General features: G+C 39.6%; 1 protein-coding gene across 4 annotated transcripts in view; it reads left to right on the top strand.

The window, feature by feature from the left end:
• The window catches only part of Mbd5 (methyl-CpG binding domain protein 5), a 115,257-nt gene that overhangs the window by 64,936 nt on the left and 31,221 nt on the right, over positions 1–19,100 (top strand). For 2 of the 4 annotated variants that reach the window (XM_050139943.1, XM_050139941.1), the window contains 3 exons: positions 9,752–10,744; positions 12,399–12,610; positions 15,003–16,211. In XM_050139943.1, the coding sequence (XP_049995900.1) occupies positions 9,752–10,744; positions 12,399–12,610; positions 15,003–16,211 (2,414 nt within the window). Of the gene's footprint in view, positions 1–9,751; positions 10,745–12,398; positions 12,611–15,002; positions 16,212–16,312; positions 17,338–19,100 lie in introns of those variants that run through there. The other 2 variants (XM_050139942.1, XM_050139944.1) reach the window with 2 other exon arrangements.

Raw genomic sequence — 19,100 nt, 5'->3', positions numbered from 1 at the left:
TTACTATATAGATCTTATTGGAGCTGGTTATGAAAATGAGTTGATTTACTGATGAACTCCTTTAGAGAGATAATATTGAGAAGGACTTTACCCCCATAATTCTTTTTGTCATGAAGCAAATTATGTCAACTGAATGTGCTGTCATACTTGCCTAGCATAAATACCTGTTTAAACTGATACTTGTTCTTTCATTAACACTCATTGAGCAGTGAGGCTGGGCATTCAGAATGAGGCATCAGAAGATAGCACAGCTTTCTCGTAAGAGTAAAGAAAAAACACCTTTTGGTCTTTTGATGTTGTTTCGAGGTAAGGTACATAGCTCATGCTGACCTCAAACTCATGGTCTTCCTGTCTCAGCCTCCTGGATTCAGGGATTGAAAGCGTGTGCTCGCATATTTTATTACTGAAATGCTGCATTAGCTATCACGGATTACCTGCTGCGTGCCAAGTGCTCCACTCATTCATCATCTGTATAGTTGTCCATAGTATAAAGTGTTGTCTTCATTTTACAGGTGGAAAACGTGAACCTCAGAGAACCTCACTATCCAAAACCCTATGACTAAGCCAGGATTAGAGCTCAGGTTAATCTGATCCTGAAATACCACCTTCCCCGCTACACAAGTTCATCTGAATTGTTTACTCTCCAAAAATACTGTTTTCCTTTTCAAATAGCACACTTAAGTCATATGACAATCCACATATGTATATTTTTAATATTCTTTTAGATAAAAGCCAGTTCTTTTTGCCTTCTGTCTTTGGAGTCTGATATCATAGAACACAGGATTAGAATGTTTTTGTCAAAATATCAAGAGAATTCCCCAGATATGTGAACCACATTTGGTGACCTTCCTGGCTGACAAAGGAACAGGTCCCTGTGGGTGATGTTTCTGTGGACCTCTGAAGCAGTACAGTGCCAGTTCTTCCCTTCTTGCATGGCTTCATGGTGCAGGAGCAGATGGCTAGGAAGCATGGTCCAGCTTTTCTTTCCCAACAAAGCGTAAGCACAGTTCAGGTGACCTACCCACCCCAGTGCCTTGTCCAGTCTTTTAAACAGCAGGTCAGAAATAAGACATGAAGACATTAAGAAATGACTTGTTCTCATGGTTAAATCAGTAGGTAACTAATTTTCAAAATCTCATTATTATTGTGTTTCTGTGATGTGGGGAAGGGGTGCATGTGCCATAGCATACATGTTAAAGTCAAAGATAACTCGGACAAAGTCAGCCCTCTACTTCCACGTTTGTGTGGGCCACCAGGATTGAATGCGGCTAAGCCTGCATGGCAGTTGCCTTTGCCCTCTGACCATCTCTCTAGCCCCTCAAAATCTCCTTTAAGGAGGATCATTCTATCTTTAAAAACTAAGAATATTGGTTTGCAAGCTAATATGTGAATTCTGTATTCACATTTTTAAGTATAGAGTTCAGTTATAGGAATTAAATGAAAAGAGTGTGGAGAATATATAAAAATACTAAATTTCTTTATTCTAAAATCTTAAGGCTATGTGTTTTATTAACTCTATTGAGTGTTTTAGTTTCCTTTCCATGAATGCTTCTAAATATTCTATATTGAAGTGTGTGCAAGTGTTTCTTTTGAATATTGAATTGCAAGGCAAGCCTACTATTTCCATTGAAGAATTTTTAGTTCATAACAGTAAGATTCTTGGTGATATACTTAAATGGTCAAATAATGTTCTGTTGGATCTGGAAACCAGACCTCAAAATCCCTAGACCCCAGTCCAGTCACACAGTGCCAAACACATTGTTCTAGAAATACATAAGCAGTGGACATTTATAATAAATGCCAGGGGCCTGGGAGATGGCTTTGTCAGTGAAATGTTTGCTGTGCAAGCAAGGGACCTGAGTTTGGAGCCCCAGCACTCTTGTAAGGAGCCATACATAGTCACATAGTCCTATAATCCTAGTGTGGGAAACAGAGGCAGAAGGACCTGGGACTTGGTGACCAGCTGATCTTTTATATTGCTAAGCCTCAGGTTTCGTAGGAAACCCCATCTCAGAAAGCACTGTGAAGAACAATAAAGGAAACCAGCTCACACTGGCCTCCCCTCCACATGTGCTCTCCTGCACACACCCACAAACACATACCACACATATCACATGGACACAGAATTTTCAATGTTTTCAAAAAGAAAATTTACCACCTTAGTGTAGTGTTCTGGTTTAGAGGGAGTCAAAAATCAAGTGTCCTTGACCAGCAAGCTTTAAGTAGGCCCAAATCCACTTCCCAAATAACAGAAACACCTGTACCAAAACACAGGTCCTGCCTACATCCACACAACTAGTCCCTCCCTTGGTCCTGTACACAGAGTACAAAAAGAAGGATTTAAATTATTGTATGAACATACTTAATAACAACCTTCCTGTTTCCCATATGGTAATGCCATTAAACTCTTTTAACTATAGAATACTTCTTTTTCCTAATAAGGAACAATCAACTCAGCTACATGAAATTACAATGCTCTGAGGGAAAGGAGGGTTGCGTTTGTGTCAGAAGAGAAACTAACACATTTATTTGCCTTAACTCTTAACTCTATGCATCAACTCGTCAGGATATAAATAAACCTATGAATAAATACATGTTCATGAGTATTTACGTATGTAAGTGTGTATGTATATTTTTACTGCAAACGAAAATGTTTTCACTCAGCACAAAATACATGTGAAACTCAGGACAGCTAATAGAATGGTAGGTATGAGGCAGTGAAATCATGAGACCACAAAAAAACTACTTTGTGTAAAAGACTATGATGTATTTAAGTTTTAGCTCTATGTGTTTATTTATTCTCATAACATGCCAGTCTAGAAAGCAAAGGAAAGTTCCACCCTGCACCTCGAGAGGAAATAACAGATGCAGACAGGTAGAGATTACAATGTTGAAGAGACAGGTATGGGACGTTCATTAGCCTGAAGAAGGCGGCAGGGGCACCGTGATAGTTGTTTCTGTTGAACGCATTTCATACTAAGTTTTTAAAGCCTATATTTTCTTCCCCTTATGATGCATGCGATCTGCAAGTTTAAAGTGTTCTGTGATCTTGTTATTTAGTCAGACAACCACGCAAATTGAAAATCTATTCTTAGTTAAATTTTTGCAGAATGAACCCTTCTTTGTTGAAAGATGTTTTTCTTATAGGCATTGTCTCAGTCCTTGAGAAGGTCTCCTTATACCAGGGCTACACCACTTGTTTTGTTTACATATTATAGGTTTAATGTTTTCTTGTATATAAAAGGAGTTAAAATATGTTTTTACGTAAAACATTAATTAAGTCTATGTAATCAAGAGTGATAACGAAACTCAGAGTGATATGATGTTTGTTGATTCAATTATCTATTTTGTACCTTTAAAGAAATAAATTGTTCTAGTGTTCTAGTTGGGAGAAATTTATTCCATTGTAATATTTTAAGCTCTCTTTATACAGCTGTCAACTTTCAATTCTTTAGGAGATACCTAAGTTATTATTTACTAAAAACTATTCCAAAAACATCTAAAGAGAATCCAGATTCTAGGACCTAATATCAACCCCACAAAAACTTGACTTATGAAAAGTAATGCTAAAATACATTCCAACCAAAGTAAATTTTATTTCCACATTCATGTAGTACTAAATAACTCAAAATTGTGAAGATATTGCATTCTATGAATCTAGCAGTTATCAGTGCCAACCAAGCAATGAGTAAAAGTTACTTTTTATTATTAGACTTCTTACAAATTCAAAGTAAAAACTCACACATTACAAACTAGAAGTGAAACCAAAAATAGAAATCCAAAAGAGCTGCTGAACGGCTCCTGAGGTTGGAAGTGCTCCCCGGAGAAGCACCCATGGGCACAGGTATGCACATTCATCAGGCAACTTGATGTGGGGCTTGTAGGTAGCCCAACTCCACAGAAATGCTTTCACACTTCAGTCTACAAATAGTCTGCTCCCTAGAGCACACCTCAGAAGCCTGACCCTAGCCTGCCAGATGCCTCAGAAGGTCAGAGTGCTCGCTGCCAAGCCTGGCCGTCTTAGTTGGATCCCCAGGACCCACATTAGAAGGAGAGAACCCACTCTTGCACTGTGTCCTCTGATCTTGTGTCCACCATGACATCTACTCACACACAAACGCACAGTTACGGTTTTCAGGCAACTGGCATTACAGCCCCCTAACCATGTCACTATAACAGTGAAAGCTTCATGAAAACACTGAGGTTTGCTTTCAGCCTCACTCCATCTTGCTTCTATCCTCCACATAAACATTTAGCCACCGTCACGACACACTGAGATGATTGTAGCACCCAATAACACTGATGTCCTATAAGCTATCAGAAACAGTTTTCAAAATAACACTACAGTGTTCTCCAGATTTCCTATTTTACTTGTCAAAATACTAGGTGGAGCATAATAAATTGATCTCTGTAGTTCATTGGCATGTCACAGTGGCTTTAGAACATTCGTGATGTAATTCAGTGTTTATTGAGTTAGGCACTGTTTTACAGCTTCAGATAAAACAGGATATAATAGGATACGAAGTTGACTAGTAAAAAATCCAGCATTGTCTGTTGAAATGAAACTTCTAGTTGGTAATTAATGATGCATTTTAACTCACTCATGTGTGGTCAGAAAGCAAATCCTACCAGAGATTTAACCACCTTTTTCAAGTCTTGCTATCACACAAATACCCTATTTACCTAACAACAAATGAGCTTTGCCACTTGAGTAGCCTGACATTTTCCAAGCATTTTAAAAGTAGTTCCAATAGGTTCCGGGTGTTATGAAAGGAAACAGGCTGGGCCTGTATATCGCTCAGGAGCAGAAGTGCTGGCATAGCATGTCTGAGGCCCGAGCTCCGTTCCCAACACCATAGAGGAAGACTGGATGGAGAGACATAACGTAATCACAGTCTGTTTTCTTTCCCTGTTTCATTTCATCATCATCCAGAAACTGATCTTTACATCCTGAGATGTAAGTCACGTCTCTTTCTGCTCTCCTTTTCCTTTCTCCAGCATCTTGACCCTCCAAGGCCAAGAGCATTCCCTGGGATTCTGCAATTGCTTTCTTCCCCTTCACCTTAAGTGTGCTTTTGTTTGGGGTCCATTTCTCCCTTGAGGAAAAAAAAAAAATTAACAACAACAAAAAAAAAAAAAAAAAACATAGCCCCAGATCCCTTTCTCTGTCTTCCTATTCCTTAGACAGGAATGTCAAGAATATGTACCAGAACCCAAAGCAGAAAGATGAAGTTGATGTGTTTCTGTAAATGCACATTACTGTGGCTGCTGCTAAGACTTGAACATGTTTATAAAGCTTTACTGGCGTACCTATACTTCTCATAAAAGTTATCTTTCAGCTTATTATGTTATTATCATTAAAAAATCAGTCCTTTAAATCTAAAAGACACTTTTTCATATTTCAATGGAACTGAGAAGTAAATTATATTTATTAAACTCACTAGGCCATGATATTTTATCTCTGGAAGGATTTATTTTTATTAAGGATTACTTCTGACTCTATGCAATGAAAGTACTGTTAGCAAAGTAAATGATAAAGGTCAAACAGTGAAAGAATATTTTTCATAAAATATTTTTCCTTAAGCTCTTGAGTTGCATGGATAAAAAGTCAGTATTTGGCCATTTCGGTGTAGAAAGTTCTTAGCACAAAATAATACTTATTCAAAATTGGAGTTAAATGAACCAAGTTACTGACATTTTTTAAACATTTTTTTGACACATGCGTAATAGTAAAGCGTAAATAGTAATATTAAGTCATACAAGAGTTGATCACAATGTGAACTTCTGCCCAGGAATGTTGTTGACCGGTGAGATAAATCTGGAGGCAGAAGTAATTCTAAAACTAAAGCAAATTAAGCATCTCAAGAGCTAAATTAATAATAAATAATTCTTTATGCTATTTGTATTTACACACCCTGTACTTAGGTACATGAGTTGTGTGTGCAGAAGGTTTCTGTGCAGTGCTCACTGAGCAAGGCTGCATACTCATTTCTTCACCACGCTGGACTGCCCACTGCTGCAGGTCTAGGCTGGACATCTGGCAACACCTGAGTGTTACTTTGAAAATAACAAAAAAAAAAAAAATTGTCACTTCATAGCGATTGCCACAAAGTAATCTTATTTTTCCTTATTAATTAAATGACTAGAATTTGCTAACTTCTTCCAAATTCCCTCATGCCTTTGATTATTGATAATGTTTGATAAAATTTCCACCACTAAGACCAAAAACCTGCTTTAACAGATACTTTCCTTACATACTTTAACTGAATATACAGTTTTTCCTATTTCAGCAGAAGTCTGAAATAGGTTCACAGAATATTACAGTTAGTAATTCAGAAATAAGTGTTCTCCACACTGCCCTCTGATATAAAACTCCATGCATATTCAAGAATGACTGACTGTAGATCTGTCCTCTGAGGTAGATGTCCCCTGCTGTGAGGGGACTTTTAACTTCTTGAGCTGCTTGGGAGCTCTAATGTCATTTGTCATTTTCAAGCCACCTCCTCTGCAGTGGTCCCTGTGTCCTGGCACTGGTCCAATAAATTAGAAAACCAATCTTCACCTCCCCCATGTCTACATTGTTAACTCCCTTATAGACATGAGTGCAAATATTAGGGTCTCAGCCAACAAACACTTTTTTAATCTAACCATGTGTCATGACTATTTTGTCTTTGAAATACAGAGAGAAATAAGAAATGATACTTGTCTTTAATGGTTTAAAAATATGTATTCAAATATATTTACTGCTCGTGTAAACTGGCAGGTTTAACCATGGGCTGAGAGAGTCAGAGTATAGAAAAGCCAAACACATTTCAGATATTTTTGTGCTTGTGAAACACAAGACTCATTATCTTCATCCGCCTTACTTTCTGTGTTTTAAAAAAAATTATTTTGCCTCTACTTAGAAGCACTTTTTATCTCTTTTCATCTCTCAAATGCATAAGAAAATATGTAGTTTTCTCATTTGGCCATTTTCTCAGACACCATCAGTTTTATAATTGTCCCTGGTTGTATGTGTCTCTATAGCTGTTACAGGCCTAGCTCTGCAGTCTCATCGTCCTAACTAATATGTAACATGACGTTCAAAAATTCCCACCTTGTGATTGTATATTCGAGGAGGGGGGGAAGATTAGGAAATTTATGCATTTGCCACTTTGCCTAAACTCTGACTTTCTTCTGGACAAGATTTTTAAACTTCTGTCACTATTTCCATCCTATTCTCTGACAGAATGCATCTGTTTGTTGAACTGACTTGTTAGAAAGTGGAGAAAATAGTTGTGTGTGTGTGTGTGTGGTGTGTGTGTGTGTGTCCACATCTTGCCTTTATAAAGCTTATAGACTCATCCTTTCTTCTTGGCAGGGTTAAAAAAAAAACAGTGACTGTGCTTTTAATTATAATTTCTCAAGAATATTTAGATGGAGAGCTTTTAAAATAGTGTTATCCCCAAATGACTACTACTTTGAATCATAAATATGGATGTTTCTCAGTGGCAAATTAAAGTAATGAAAAGTAATCTCTAAGGAAAACCATCATCTACAAAAGCCTTGCTGCATATATGTTAATATTTTGAAAATATAATCTGCATGTGGTCAGAAGAGCAGCAATTTCCACGTTTAAGTATGTCATTATTATTTAGCAGGTAGAAAAATTGACAGTGATCGTGATTCCTTGTAAATAAGACTCCCTGGCTCATTTAAAAGATGCCTTCCAGATGCAAATGATGCATTGTATGTATGGAAATGACAATTTTAAGAAGCAATGAAATATTTAAGGTGTTGATTGTTTTGTGAAAAAAATCTGAATTAATATTTAAATAGTTGTATACCGTGTGCCTACTTCAGCATTCCGTATGTCTTCTTACCCTAATCTTTGTGAACATTTCGTTATTTCATGATAATATTTCATAAATATTTATATATGTTCAAGAAGCTTTTTTTTTAATCTCAGCCTTTAAATAAAACACTGAAATTTTTGAAAAACAGATCAGACTATGACAGATGGGAAGGCAGAAGCCACTGTTGCAGCAGCAAGGTGGTATTGGTAGTAGCAGCTTGAGTTTCCACTGTTAGTAAGCTGATGTCAGGGATAATGGCAACAAAACCCCTTTTACTCCTTAGACTTGTCACCTGACCAGCTCTTTTTACCTCTTTCTGATCTCATAGCAATCATGATGGACAATGATGGAAATTTTTTCTATGAACACTTTGAAATAAACTTCCTCGGGAAACATTCAGTGGTAGCTGGGTGTGGTGGTATGTGCCTGGAATCCTAGTATCCACAAGCTGAGGCAGGAGGACCACAATTGTGAGGCCTTCTGCGCAGCTTGAGAACACCCAATCTCAAAATAAGAAAACTCGGTGGTATAGTTCTGGGATTTGAGGGTTTAGGTTTAATCACACACACAAACACACGCATGTGGGCGCACACACACACACAAACACAAATCAAAGTATATGAGAAAATGCTCACCACTGTGTTAATATGTGATGATAGAAATCAACATATAAATGCTACATTTCTTCAGCATGATATACTACATAGTTTTTAAACATGACTAAAGGTATATAAAAATTATTATGTTATTCCATTTGATTAAAACAAAAATAACATGTTTACTATTGTACAGTTATAGAAATATTCATATACACTTTCAGAATAACAGATTATTAATCATTATTTTTGCTGTTAAAAATAATGATAGTGTGTTTGTGAGAAATATTATATTATATACCATTTAAAGGAATATAAATTGAATATATATTGATATATATCTTTGAGGGAAGTTTGATCATATATATATATATATGCTTTTGAGAGTTTGAAAATTATATGTTCAAGAATGTATCCTTTAATTATGCAGCCCAGTGTTGTGACTTACAACTTTAATCCCAGCACTTGGGAGGCAGACACTATGAGTTTGAGGACAACCTGGTCTACATAAAGAGTTCCAGGTCAGGCAGGGCTACACAGTGAAGCCATCTCTTTTAAAAAAAAATAGACAATTGAAAAGATACATTGATAATATTTATTGAAGTGTCACCAGTAATTGTCCTCAATGTTTTTGAAAAATAATTTAAAGCAAAAATATTCGTGATTATAGATAGTAAATTATCATATATCGATGCATGAAACTAGTAAATGATTCAGTATGTATCAACTAACAAGAGAAAGGTATTCCCTAAATTGATAAATGAAAAGTTAAAAACTATAGCACAGTTGTTTTGTTGTAAAGTTACGTGGTTGTGTGTGTGTGTATGTATGTGTACATGTATCTGAATGTATATATACATACTGATATGGAAAATCAGACAGCTATGCGCTAAGATGTGTGTATTTTGTATTACCATAGGTTATTTTATTATCTGCTTTGTTTCATGTACATCCTAGTTTTAAAGGATTTTATTTTGTTCATTAAAGGAAAGTACTACTCTTAGAAATAAGGCCAAACACCTTTTTTAATTGAAAAGGTATGATTTTGAAGAAAAAGGAGGCTTTGGTAGCAAACCAAATGGATGAACTGTAGCATCCTTGCCCAGCGTCACTTTGTGGAGTAATGAACTAAAACCTATTTGCTTTTCGGTATACTTATTTTCAAAGTCAGTTAAATTCCATTAGTAGATGTCAAGTCATCTATGGTACATTGAATCTACCACAATGAAATAAGTAGAGCAACTGAAATGCACCTTAGGAAGCTTTATGGGTCATGTTACTGTCCATAGCTAACAGCTGTGTTTCTTCTTCTCCTTCTAGGTGGTCCAAGCCTACCATCTTCCATAGCTATAGCTGGCAGCAACCACCCTGCCATCACAAAGACAACATCTGTTCTCCAAGATGGAGTCATTGTCACCACCGCAGCTGGAAACCCACTGCAGAGTCAGCTGCCCATTGGGAGCGATTTTCCTTTTGTTGGCCAGGAGCATGCCCTTCATTTTCCATCCAACAGCACTTCAAACAACCATCTTCCACACCCCCTGAACCCCAGCCTCCTCAGTTCTCTACCTGTCTCTTTGCCAGTGCATCAACAGCATCTCCTAAACCAGAATCTATTAAATATCCTCCAGCCTTCAGCAGGAGAAGGCAAGTCTGAGATCAACCTCCACCCTTTAGCTTTTCTCTCCGGTGACATGGATGGGCAGGTATTGCAGCCTGTTCATGTTCAGCTTTTAGCAGCCCTGCTGCAGAACCAAGCACAAGCAGCTGCCATGCTCCCCCTGCCATCTCTCAATCTGACCATCTCAGATCTTTTGCAACAGCAAAATACCCCTTTACCCTTACTAACACAGATGACAGCCCCAACAGACCGTTTGCCAAGCAATCAGTCAGACAACAGCCGAGCTGAGACCCTTTTAACCAGCCCCCTGGGAAACCCTTTACCGAGCTTTACAGGCAGTGACACTACTTTTAACCCCCTGCTCCTCCCAGCTGTCACTGGGGCCTCGGGATTAATGGCCTTGAATCCCCAGCTGTTGGGAGGTGTCCTGAACTCAGCATCCGCCAACACCGCTAACCATCCAGAGGTTTCCATAGCAACCTCCTCCCAGGCAACCACTACCACAACCACTACATCATCAGCAGTGGCAGCACTGACTGTCTCAACACTTGGTGGGACAGCAGTGGTGTCAATGGCAGAAACATTGCTGAATATATCTAATAGTGCTGGGAATCCACCTGGTCCAGCTAAACTCAACAGTAACTCTGTGATGCCACAGCTACTTAACCCTCTACTGGGGACAGGTCTGCTTGGTAAGTTAAAATTTTGTCACAAAATTTTTTTTTTAAGAAACGTTTTTCTAATTCTCTTTTCTCCTTTTTAAAACTCCATTTTGTCACACTATTTTTAAAAATGTTTTTATTATGTCACAGCTTCTTTAAGGAATTAAATATAACAATGCCCACACAAAACCAGCTAAATAAACACGGAATGGCTTTTTCCTTTTCTCCTATGCTAGCATTACTAAATACCACTGTAATCTGCTTTCTCTTATCTTCCGATTCTGATGCCACCTAGCCCTAACCTTACCCGTCATTCTCTTCAGTCAAGAACAGTCTGCCTCTTCTAAAAAAAACCTTTGTTTCTGTTTTAGTTGGTGTGGCATCACAGGGTTGGTATGAGCAGCTGCACTAGAATGGGAACCATTTGAGGAGAACTTCCAGGTGAACCCTGAGAAGCCAAACTAAAAAGGCGAGGCATCAAAATACTCCAAGCTGAAGCTTCCCCCAAAACAAGGAAACCGTCCCTCTAAATAGTACTAGATTTCTTCATGATTGTTATCTTTATAATTATGTATTTGTGCCATAAAACAAAGTCACCCACATAGATTAGCCGTTCAAACACAGAACTTGAAAATAATGTCAAGTATTTAAATGATGGGTTCAGGTAACAATCGGGGGAAGTGCAGGAAGTGCCCACGAAGCCCAGAAACAGAAGCAGGTGTCCATGATGGTACTGAGAGCATCTTGACACACTATGGAAAGCATTCAGACTGCGATATCTTATGGAAACTTATGTAATACCGCACAGTTAGTTTCATATAGACCTAAAATAGTTGTAGTTAAACCACTCAAGAACGTAATAGACATATATGTCTCAAGTTACAAAACTGTTCTCAAAAGAATTTCAACAATCCAAAACAGTTCTGAATTTCAAATATAAATATAACCAGTTATTAATGCTGTCCATTGATGTCATTGATTTTAAAATCTTTAGAATAACTACAGCAGTGAATTCTTTTGGATTGTTAGGTTTCTTTAAAGTTTTAATTTTAGCTAACATTTTACTGCAAAACAAAGTGCATATTTTTTTATTTTGGTTTTTCAGGACAAGGTTTCTCTCTGTTGTTTTGAAGCCTGTCCTGGAACTAGCTCTTGTAGCCCAGGCTGGCCTTGAGCTCACTGAGATCTGCTTGCCTCTGCCTCCCAGGTGCTGGGATTAAAGGTGTGAGCTGCCGCCACCACCTGGCTCAAAATGCATATTTCTGAACTAAGCAGCTAATTTTATTTGGTGGTATTTATTGTGAGTGTGACTTAAGACTGAAATTTTATAAGTGAGACTATCCCATACCCACTCGTTGTGTCTCCATTTAGTCAGCTGCTTAGGACTGTTCAGGAAGTCTTCAACCTTTAATGTAGTTGTCCTAATTGTAATAGATACAAGGAGGCATCTAACTCCGAAGCTTAACATAAGGACTAAGTAATCTGTATGTGATATAAAGTGCAAAGCTAATCGCGCAGATAAAATGAAATGTTAAAGGTACTCTTACGGCTAAGTGAGGCTGAAAAAAAAAAATCAAACAGCCCAGCTTTTAGTTTTTGTTTCAGGAGGTCTCAGGTGCAAAAATAAGCACAGGATCTCTGGAGAGACATGCTGACTTACACCTCATGTTTCCTGAACCTGTAGGTGACCTGTCGTCAATAAGCAGCTCTCTGAATAACCACCAACTGAGTCACCTGCAGTCACTGCTCAACAGCAGCCAGATGTTCCCTCCAAGTCAGCCCCAGCAGCAGCACCTCCTCCAGGGACACCAGAACCTCCAGGCCTTCCAAGGACAGCCCACAGTCCCTTGTCCAGCTAACAGTAACCCCATGGCTTGTCTGTTTCAGAACTTCCAGGTACTTTTCCTTCCATGTGTGACTTCAGCTGAAAACAATGTCTGGTTTTATTGAAATAACTAGGAGTGAAAGAATGGGTTCGAGGCCCTTCCGAGTCTATTGGTGGCTATTTAGTAATATGGAGTATTGCTAAGCTTTCCAATCTTGTGGGAATATAATTTTATTCTTTTTTTAAAATATTTATTTATTTATTATGTATACAATATTCTATCTGTTGTATGCCTGCAGGCCAGAAGAAGGTACCAGACCCCATTACAGATGGTTGTGAGCCACCATGTGGTTGCTGGGAATTGAACTCAGGACCTTTGGAAGAGCAGGCAATGCTCTTAACCTCTGAGCCATCTCTCCAGGCCTATAAATTTTTTTTTTGTATAAAGCAGGACTGTTTTTGGAATTTTGAGTCAACCCAGGTAGTTGTGCCCTCCTGTGCCCTTTTGTGCCGTGTGCCCACATTGCTGTCATGATTAGTGCCCATTTCCTTCGACATTAGTGTAGTCTCACCACACTCCATCCTTCTGGGTCAGCCATGAGGTCAGCTTCTACCAAGATGCGAAATATATTACAGATTATATAGAAAAAGTAATATTCTATAAATGTGAGCATAAAATATACACGATTAAAAAAAAAAGGCTAGGGCTCACTATGTAGCACAGCTAGCTAGTCTTGAATTTGCACCCTCCTGCTCAGACTCCCTCATGCTGGGCTTACAGGCATCCACCATCACAGACTATAAATAATAAGACCATTCCGCAAGCAGTGTCATCAGTGGAAACACCTTTTGTCCACCACCTCAAGTTTCATTTTTCTAGAAAATGTTTGGCAATGACGTTTAAAAGAGATCTGTTGTATTATTTCAACTAAAGAAATGACCCAAATCTAAAAATATAATCAGCCGGGCGGTGGTGGCGCACGCCTTTAATCCCCGCACTTGGGAGGCAGAGGCAGGAGGATCTCTGTAAATTCGAGGCCAGCCTGGTCTACAAGAGCTAGTTCCAGGCCAGGCTCCCTATCTCAAACCCTATCTCAAAAAAACAAAAATAAAAATAAATTAAAAAAATAAAAATGTATAATCAATGTGTAAGGTTTTCTATATAGGATAATTTTCACGTTCATTATTTTTAAATATTTATTTAGTTATTTATTTATTATGCATACAATGTTATGTCTGTCTGTATGCCTGCAGGCCAGAAGAGGGCACCAGACCTCATTACAGATGGTTGTGAGCCACCATGCGGTTGCTGGGAATTGAACTCAGGACCTCTGGAAGAGCAGGCAATGCTCTTAACCTCTGAGCCATCTCTCCAGGCCTATAATTTTTTTTTTGTATAAAGCAGGACTGTTTTTGGAATTTTGAGTCAACCCAGGTAGTTGTGCCCTCCTGTGCCCTTTTGTGCCGTGTGCCCACATTGCTGTCACGATTAGTGCCCATTTCCTTCGACGTTAGTGTGGTCTCACCACACTCCATCCTTCTGGGTCAGCCATGAGGTCAGCTTCTACCAAGATGCGAAATATATTACAGATTATATAGAAAAAGTAATATTCTATAAATGTGAGCATAAAATATACACGATTAAAAAAAAAAGGCTAGGGCTCACTATGTAGCACAGCTAGCTAGTCTTGAATTTGCACCCTCCTGCTCAGACTCCCTCATGCTGGGCTTACAGGCATCCACCATCACAGACTATAAATAATAAGACCATTCCGCAAGCAGTGTCATCAGTGGAAACACCTTTTGTCCACCACCTCAAGTTTCATTTTTCTAGAAAATGTTTGGCAATGACATTTAAAAGAGATCTGTTGTATTATTTCAGCTAAAGAAATGACCCAAATCTAAAAATATAATCAGCCGGGCGGTGGTGGCGCACGCCTTTAATCCCCGCACTTGGGAGGCAGAGGCAGGAGGATCTCTGTAAATTCGAGGCCAGCCTGGTCTACAAGAGCTAGTTCCAGGCCAGGCTCCAAAGCTACAGAGAAACCCTATCTCAAAAAAACAAAAATAAAAATAAATTAAAAAAATAAAAATGTATAATCAATGTGTAAGGTTTTCTATATAGGATAATTTTCATGTTCATTTTTTTAAAATATTTATTTAGTTATTTATTTATTATGCATACAATGTTATGTCTGTCTGTATGCCTTCAGGCCAGAAGAGGGCACCAGACCTCATTACAGATGGTTGTGAGCCACCATGCGGTTGCTGGGAATTGAACTCAGGACCTCTGGAAGAGCAGGCAATGCTCTTAACCGCTGAGCCATCTCTCCAGCCCCTTTCACATTCATTTTTATTCTTATTCTTTGTGCTTCCTTGGTTTGTCTTGGAATTATGACCTTCTTCTTTAAGGTCTTTAAATTTTTCTCCTCTCTCTCTCTTTCCCTCTCCTACTTATTTAAGGTGAGGATGCAAGGAGATGCAGCTCTTCTAAATAAAAGAATAAGCACTCAGCCGGGACTCACAGCACTTCCTGAGAACCCAAACACTGTACTTCCACATTTCCAGGATGCACCTTGTGAACTGCAGCCCAGGATTGACCCATCTCTTGGTCAGCCGGGGAAGGACAGCCTCGTTATGGGTGGCCCAGGTGATGCCTCGGTAGATGCCATTTACAAAGCAGTTGTGGATGCGGCCAGCAAAGGGATGCAGGTTGTCATCACCACCGCTGTCAACAGTACAACTCAGATCAGCCCTGTTCCGGCTCTGAGTGCCATGAGTGCCTTCACCGCCTCTATTGGTGACCCTTTAAACCTGTCCAGTGCTGTGAGTGCGGTCATTCACGGGCGGAGCATGGGAGGAGTGGATCATGACGGCAGGCTGAGAAACGCAAGAGCGGCACGGCTACCCAAGAGTATAGACCATGGGAAAAACTCCAGCGAAGGAGATGGGTTTGAGTATTTCAAGTCAGCAAGTTGCCACACATCCAGAAAACAATGGGATGGGGAGCAAAGTCCCAGAGGGGAGCATACCAGGTGGAAATATGAGGAATTTTTAGATCATCCAGGCCATATCCACAGTAGCCCTTGTCATGAAAGGCCCAACAATGTCTCTGCACTGCCATTTCTAGCTGGGGAACAGCACCCAATACTGTTACCACCAAGAAACTGTCAAGGGGATAAAATTCTGGAGGAAAATTTCAGGTATAACAGCTACAAAAGAACTATGATGGGCTTTAAGGAGAGACTGGAGAACACTGTGGAGAGATGTACGCACATTAATGGAAACAGACCTCGTCAGAGTCGGGGCTTTGGAGAGCTGCTAGGCACTGCTAAACAAGACCTAGTCCTAGAGGGGCAGTCTCCAGGTTCTTCGAATAGTTTGGAAAGTTCTCTGGTCAAAGACTACATCCATTACAATGGAGACTTTAATGCCAAAAGCATGAATGGGTGTGTGCCTAGTCCCTCAGATGCTAAAAGCATTAGTAGTGAAGATGACCTAAGGAATCCAGACTCCCCCTCTTCACATGAATTGATACACTATAGACCAAGGACGTTCAATGTTGGTGACTTGGTCTGGGGCCAAATCAAAGGACTGACTTCCTGGCCTGGAAAATTCATAAGAGAAGACGACGTTCACAACTCATGTCAACAAAGCCCCGAGGAAGGGAAGGTATACCAATCTTTATCCATTGTCAAATACTAACCTTTGTTCAAATATCAATTATTCTGTTTTGTTATCATCACTTTGGATTCTTTGGATTTGATTTTAAGATTCTTCATGACTCATTGAGGTCTCACAAGCTTCTGGAGCATAAAATGAAGAGGGGATGGTTATAGTCACCAAGGTGTCATGTTGACAAGGGGTGAGTCATGAAAACCTTACAGACCCACTAGGCTCAGGGTGCCTCTAACCCTCAACCAGATTTCTACAATCCTGTTCATTCCGTCTTTCTTCTCTGTGTCTATGTAGTTTTTTATTCAGTAGAGGGAGTCAAGTGGCAATGACTGGGGAAAATATGGCAGAGGAAGGGGTACTCCCATGTAGCAAGATATGCCAACAGCCAGTTTCCCTCCCATGCTTACATGTCACATCCAGAGAGAGGTGGGGCCTTGCTAAATCTGGGTAAAGCTGAAACCATTACAGAAACCAGCCAGTAACATCTGAATTCTTTTCAGAGAAAGTTCTGGGTATTTCTAGCATGTGGATATGTTTACATCAATAGACTGTGTCTACTTAACATAACCTGACCATATAAATTAAATGAAAATGTATCCATGAACTACCTTCTAACTTAAAAGAAATCAGTAGGAGTGTCTGCCCTCTCTTACAATTGCTAAAATTGGCTGCAGGAAGCGTGCAGAATGTTTAAAGTAAATAGAAACATTTTTACTGGACCAGAAGGAGAAAATCATGCCCAATTCCCTCATATGAAGAAACAGAATTTCTCATCTTCTTAGCTAATAAAAGCACTCTTACAGGCATACGTTGTTCTCTTAAAGAGGGTATTGTGCAAAGCTGTTTCAACTCTGCTCAGACTTAAGCTGGCACTTAGATTTAATGGCAGGAAACCAAGAGCATTTTGCCTGTACAATAAAAGGACTGTCTTACGTCAAGGGGCCAAGAGCTCCTCAAGCTCATGCTTATAATGCCTAATGTATACTTGTCACAATACACTTTGGGCCTGATGTTTCTACTTTTGATAAGAAAATGAATTCCATACTGCTATTCACAAAACATCTTATTCTTGGTATTCTCTTAGGCCTGCCAGCCAAGCATTTGTTAGGTTGATAAACCTAAATATTTTTGACAGTTTGTTCAAGAAATAATTAGAAACAGCAAAAATGGGCTCTTATATATGGAGCTGCTCTAAATACAAAATAGAGTCACCAGACTGCTTTACAATTTCTGTGTGAATGAACTAAGACTGTTCAGGTGTCATTTTATAAAAATATATACTTAAAGAAAGATTACCACCCTTCCCAAACATTGTTCTTGCCGCAGTGTGCATCTAGATGCCACTGTATGCTCTCACAAGATAAAGGCATGCATTGTTGCGTATCTAAGTCTGTATGGTGTACATGTGAGTTTGCATGCATGGAGGTACAATGGGTGCATATGCAGAAGTATGTGTATGCCTGGGGCGATCCTGGAGGTCCCAGGTTGATGTCAAGTGTCTTCCTCAATCTCTGCTTACTGTACATACTGAGGCAGGGTTTCTCACTGAACCTGGCTCCTTTGATTCAACTAGCCTGGCGCAGTCAGGCTATAAGTGGGTTATAAGTGGGCCACCACACCTGGCTGACTTTTATGTTGAGATCCAAACTCAAGTTGTCATACTTGGGAAGCAAACAAGTTACCTGCAAAGACATCTCCTCAAGCCCCAAATCATATTCTTTTAACACATTTTGTATTAAACACCAGTCTGAATCTCCTGATTCATGTGTGCTTGAATACTCTTTTTCTATTTTTATTTATTTAATCTCTTTTATATTCAGCCACATTTTTCCTTACTCCTCTCCACCCAGCCCCTCCCCTCCAACCTCACACCCCAAGCTACTCCTCCTCCATTTCCCTTTAGAAAAGGAAAGGCCTCCATAGATATCAACCAGCCATGCTATATCAAGTTGCAGTAAGACTAGGACCTTCTTTCCTACAAACGATGGGCAAGGCAATCCAGCAGGAGGAAAGGGTCCTAAAATCAGACAACAGACTCAGAGACAACCCCCGCTCCCACTGTTAAAAATCCCACAAGAAGACCAAGCTACACAACTGTAACATGCAGGCTTCCTGGTTTTGGGTTCAGTCTCTGTGAACACAGGTTAGTTGATTTCTGTGTTTTTTCTTGTGTTGTCCTTGACCCCTCCATCTCCTTTATCCTCTTCTGCAGGATTCCCCCCAAGATCTGCCCGATGCTTGGCTGTGGGTCTCTGCATCTGTTTCCATCAGTTGCTGAGTTAAGCCTCTCTGATGACAATTGGTCTAGGCACCAATCTATGAGTGTGGCAGAATATCATTAGGAATCATTTCATTGACTTCCCCACCACTCAGTTTTGCTAGATTCTATCCTAGGACTCTGGGCTATCCTGGCTCTAGGTCCTGGCTATCAGGGTTGAGCTCCCTCTGATGGTATGGGTCTCAAACTGGACCAGTCACTAATTGGTCACTCCCACAGTTTCTGCACCACTTTTACCCTAGCACATCTTGTAGGCAGGACAAATTGTAGGTCGAAGGTTGGTGGCTGGGTTGCTATCCCAATTCCTACACTGGAAATCTTGCCTGATTACAGGAGATGGGTAGTTCAGGGTCTGTCTAAAACCAGTTGGGTGGTGGTGATGCACACCTTTAATACTAGCACTCAGGAGGCAGAGGCAGGCAGTGTGAGTTCGAGGTCAACCTGATGTACAGAGATTCAGGACAGCCAAGGCTACACAACACAGTGAAACCCTGCCTCAAAAATTGCCCCCCCCAAAGGAAAACCAAAAAAGGCTTTTATATCAAGATACATGAAAAGTAATTTTAATAATTCAAAATGTATAACTTAAAGCATACATTATGGTG

The sequence above is a fragment of the Alexandromys fortis genome, unplaced genomic scaffold (genome assembly GCF_014885135.2).
Source record: "Alexandromys fortis isolate MF-2015 unplaced genomic scaffold, M_Fortis_MF-2015_v1.1 scaffold_33, whole genome shotgun sequence".
Lineage (NCBI taxonomy): Eukaryota > Metazoa > Chordata > Mammalia > Rodentia > Cricetidae > Alexandromys > Alexandromys fortis.
The sequence above is the reverse complement of the archived record's forward strand: the minus strand, read 5'-3'. Positions and strand labels throughout refer to the sequence as shown.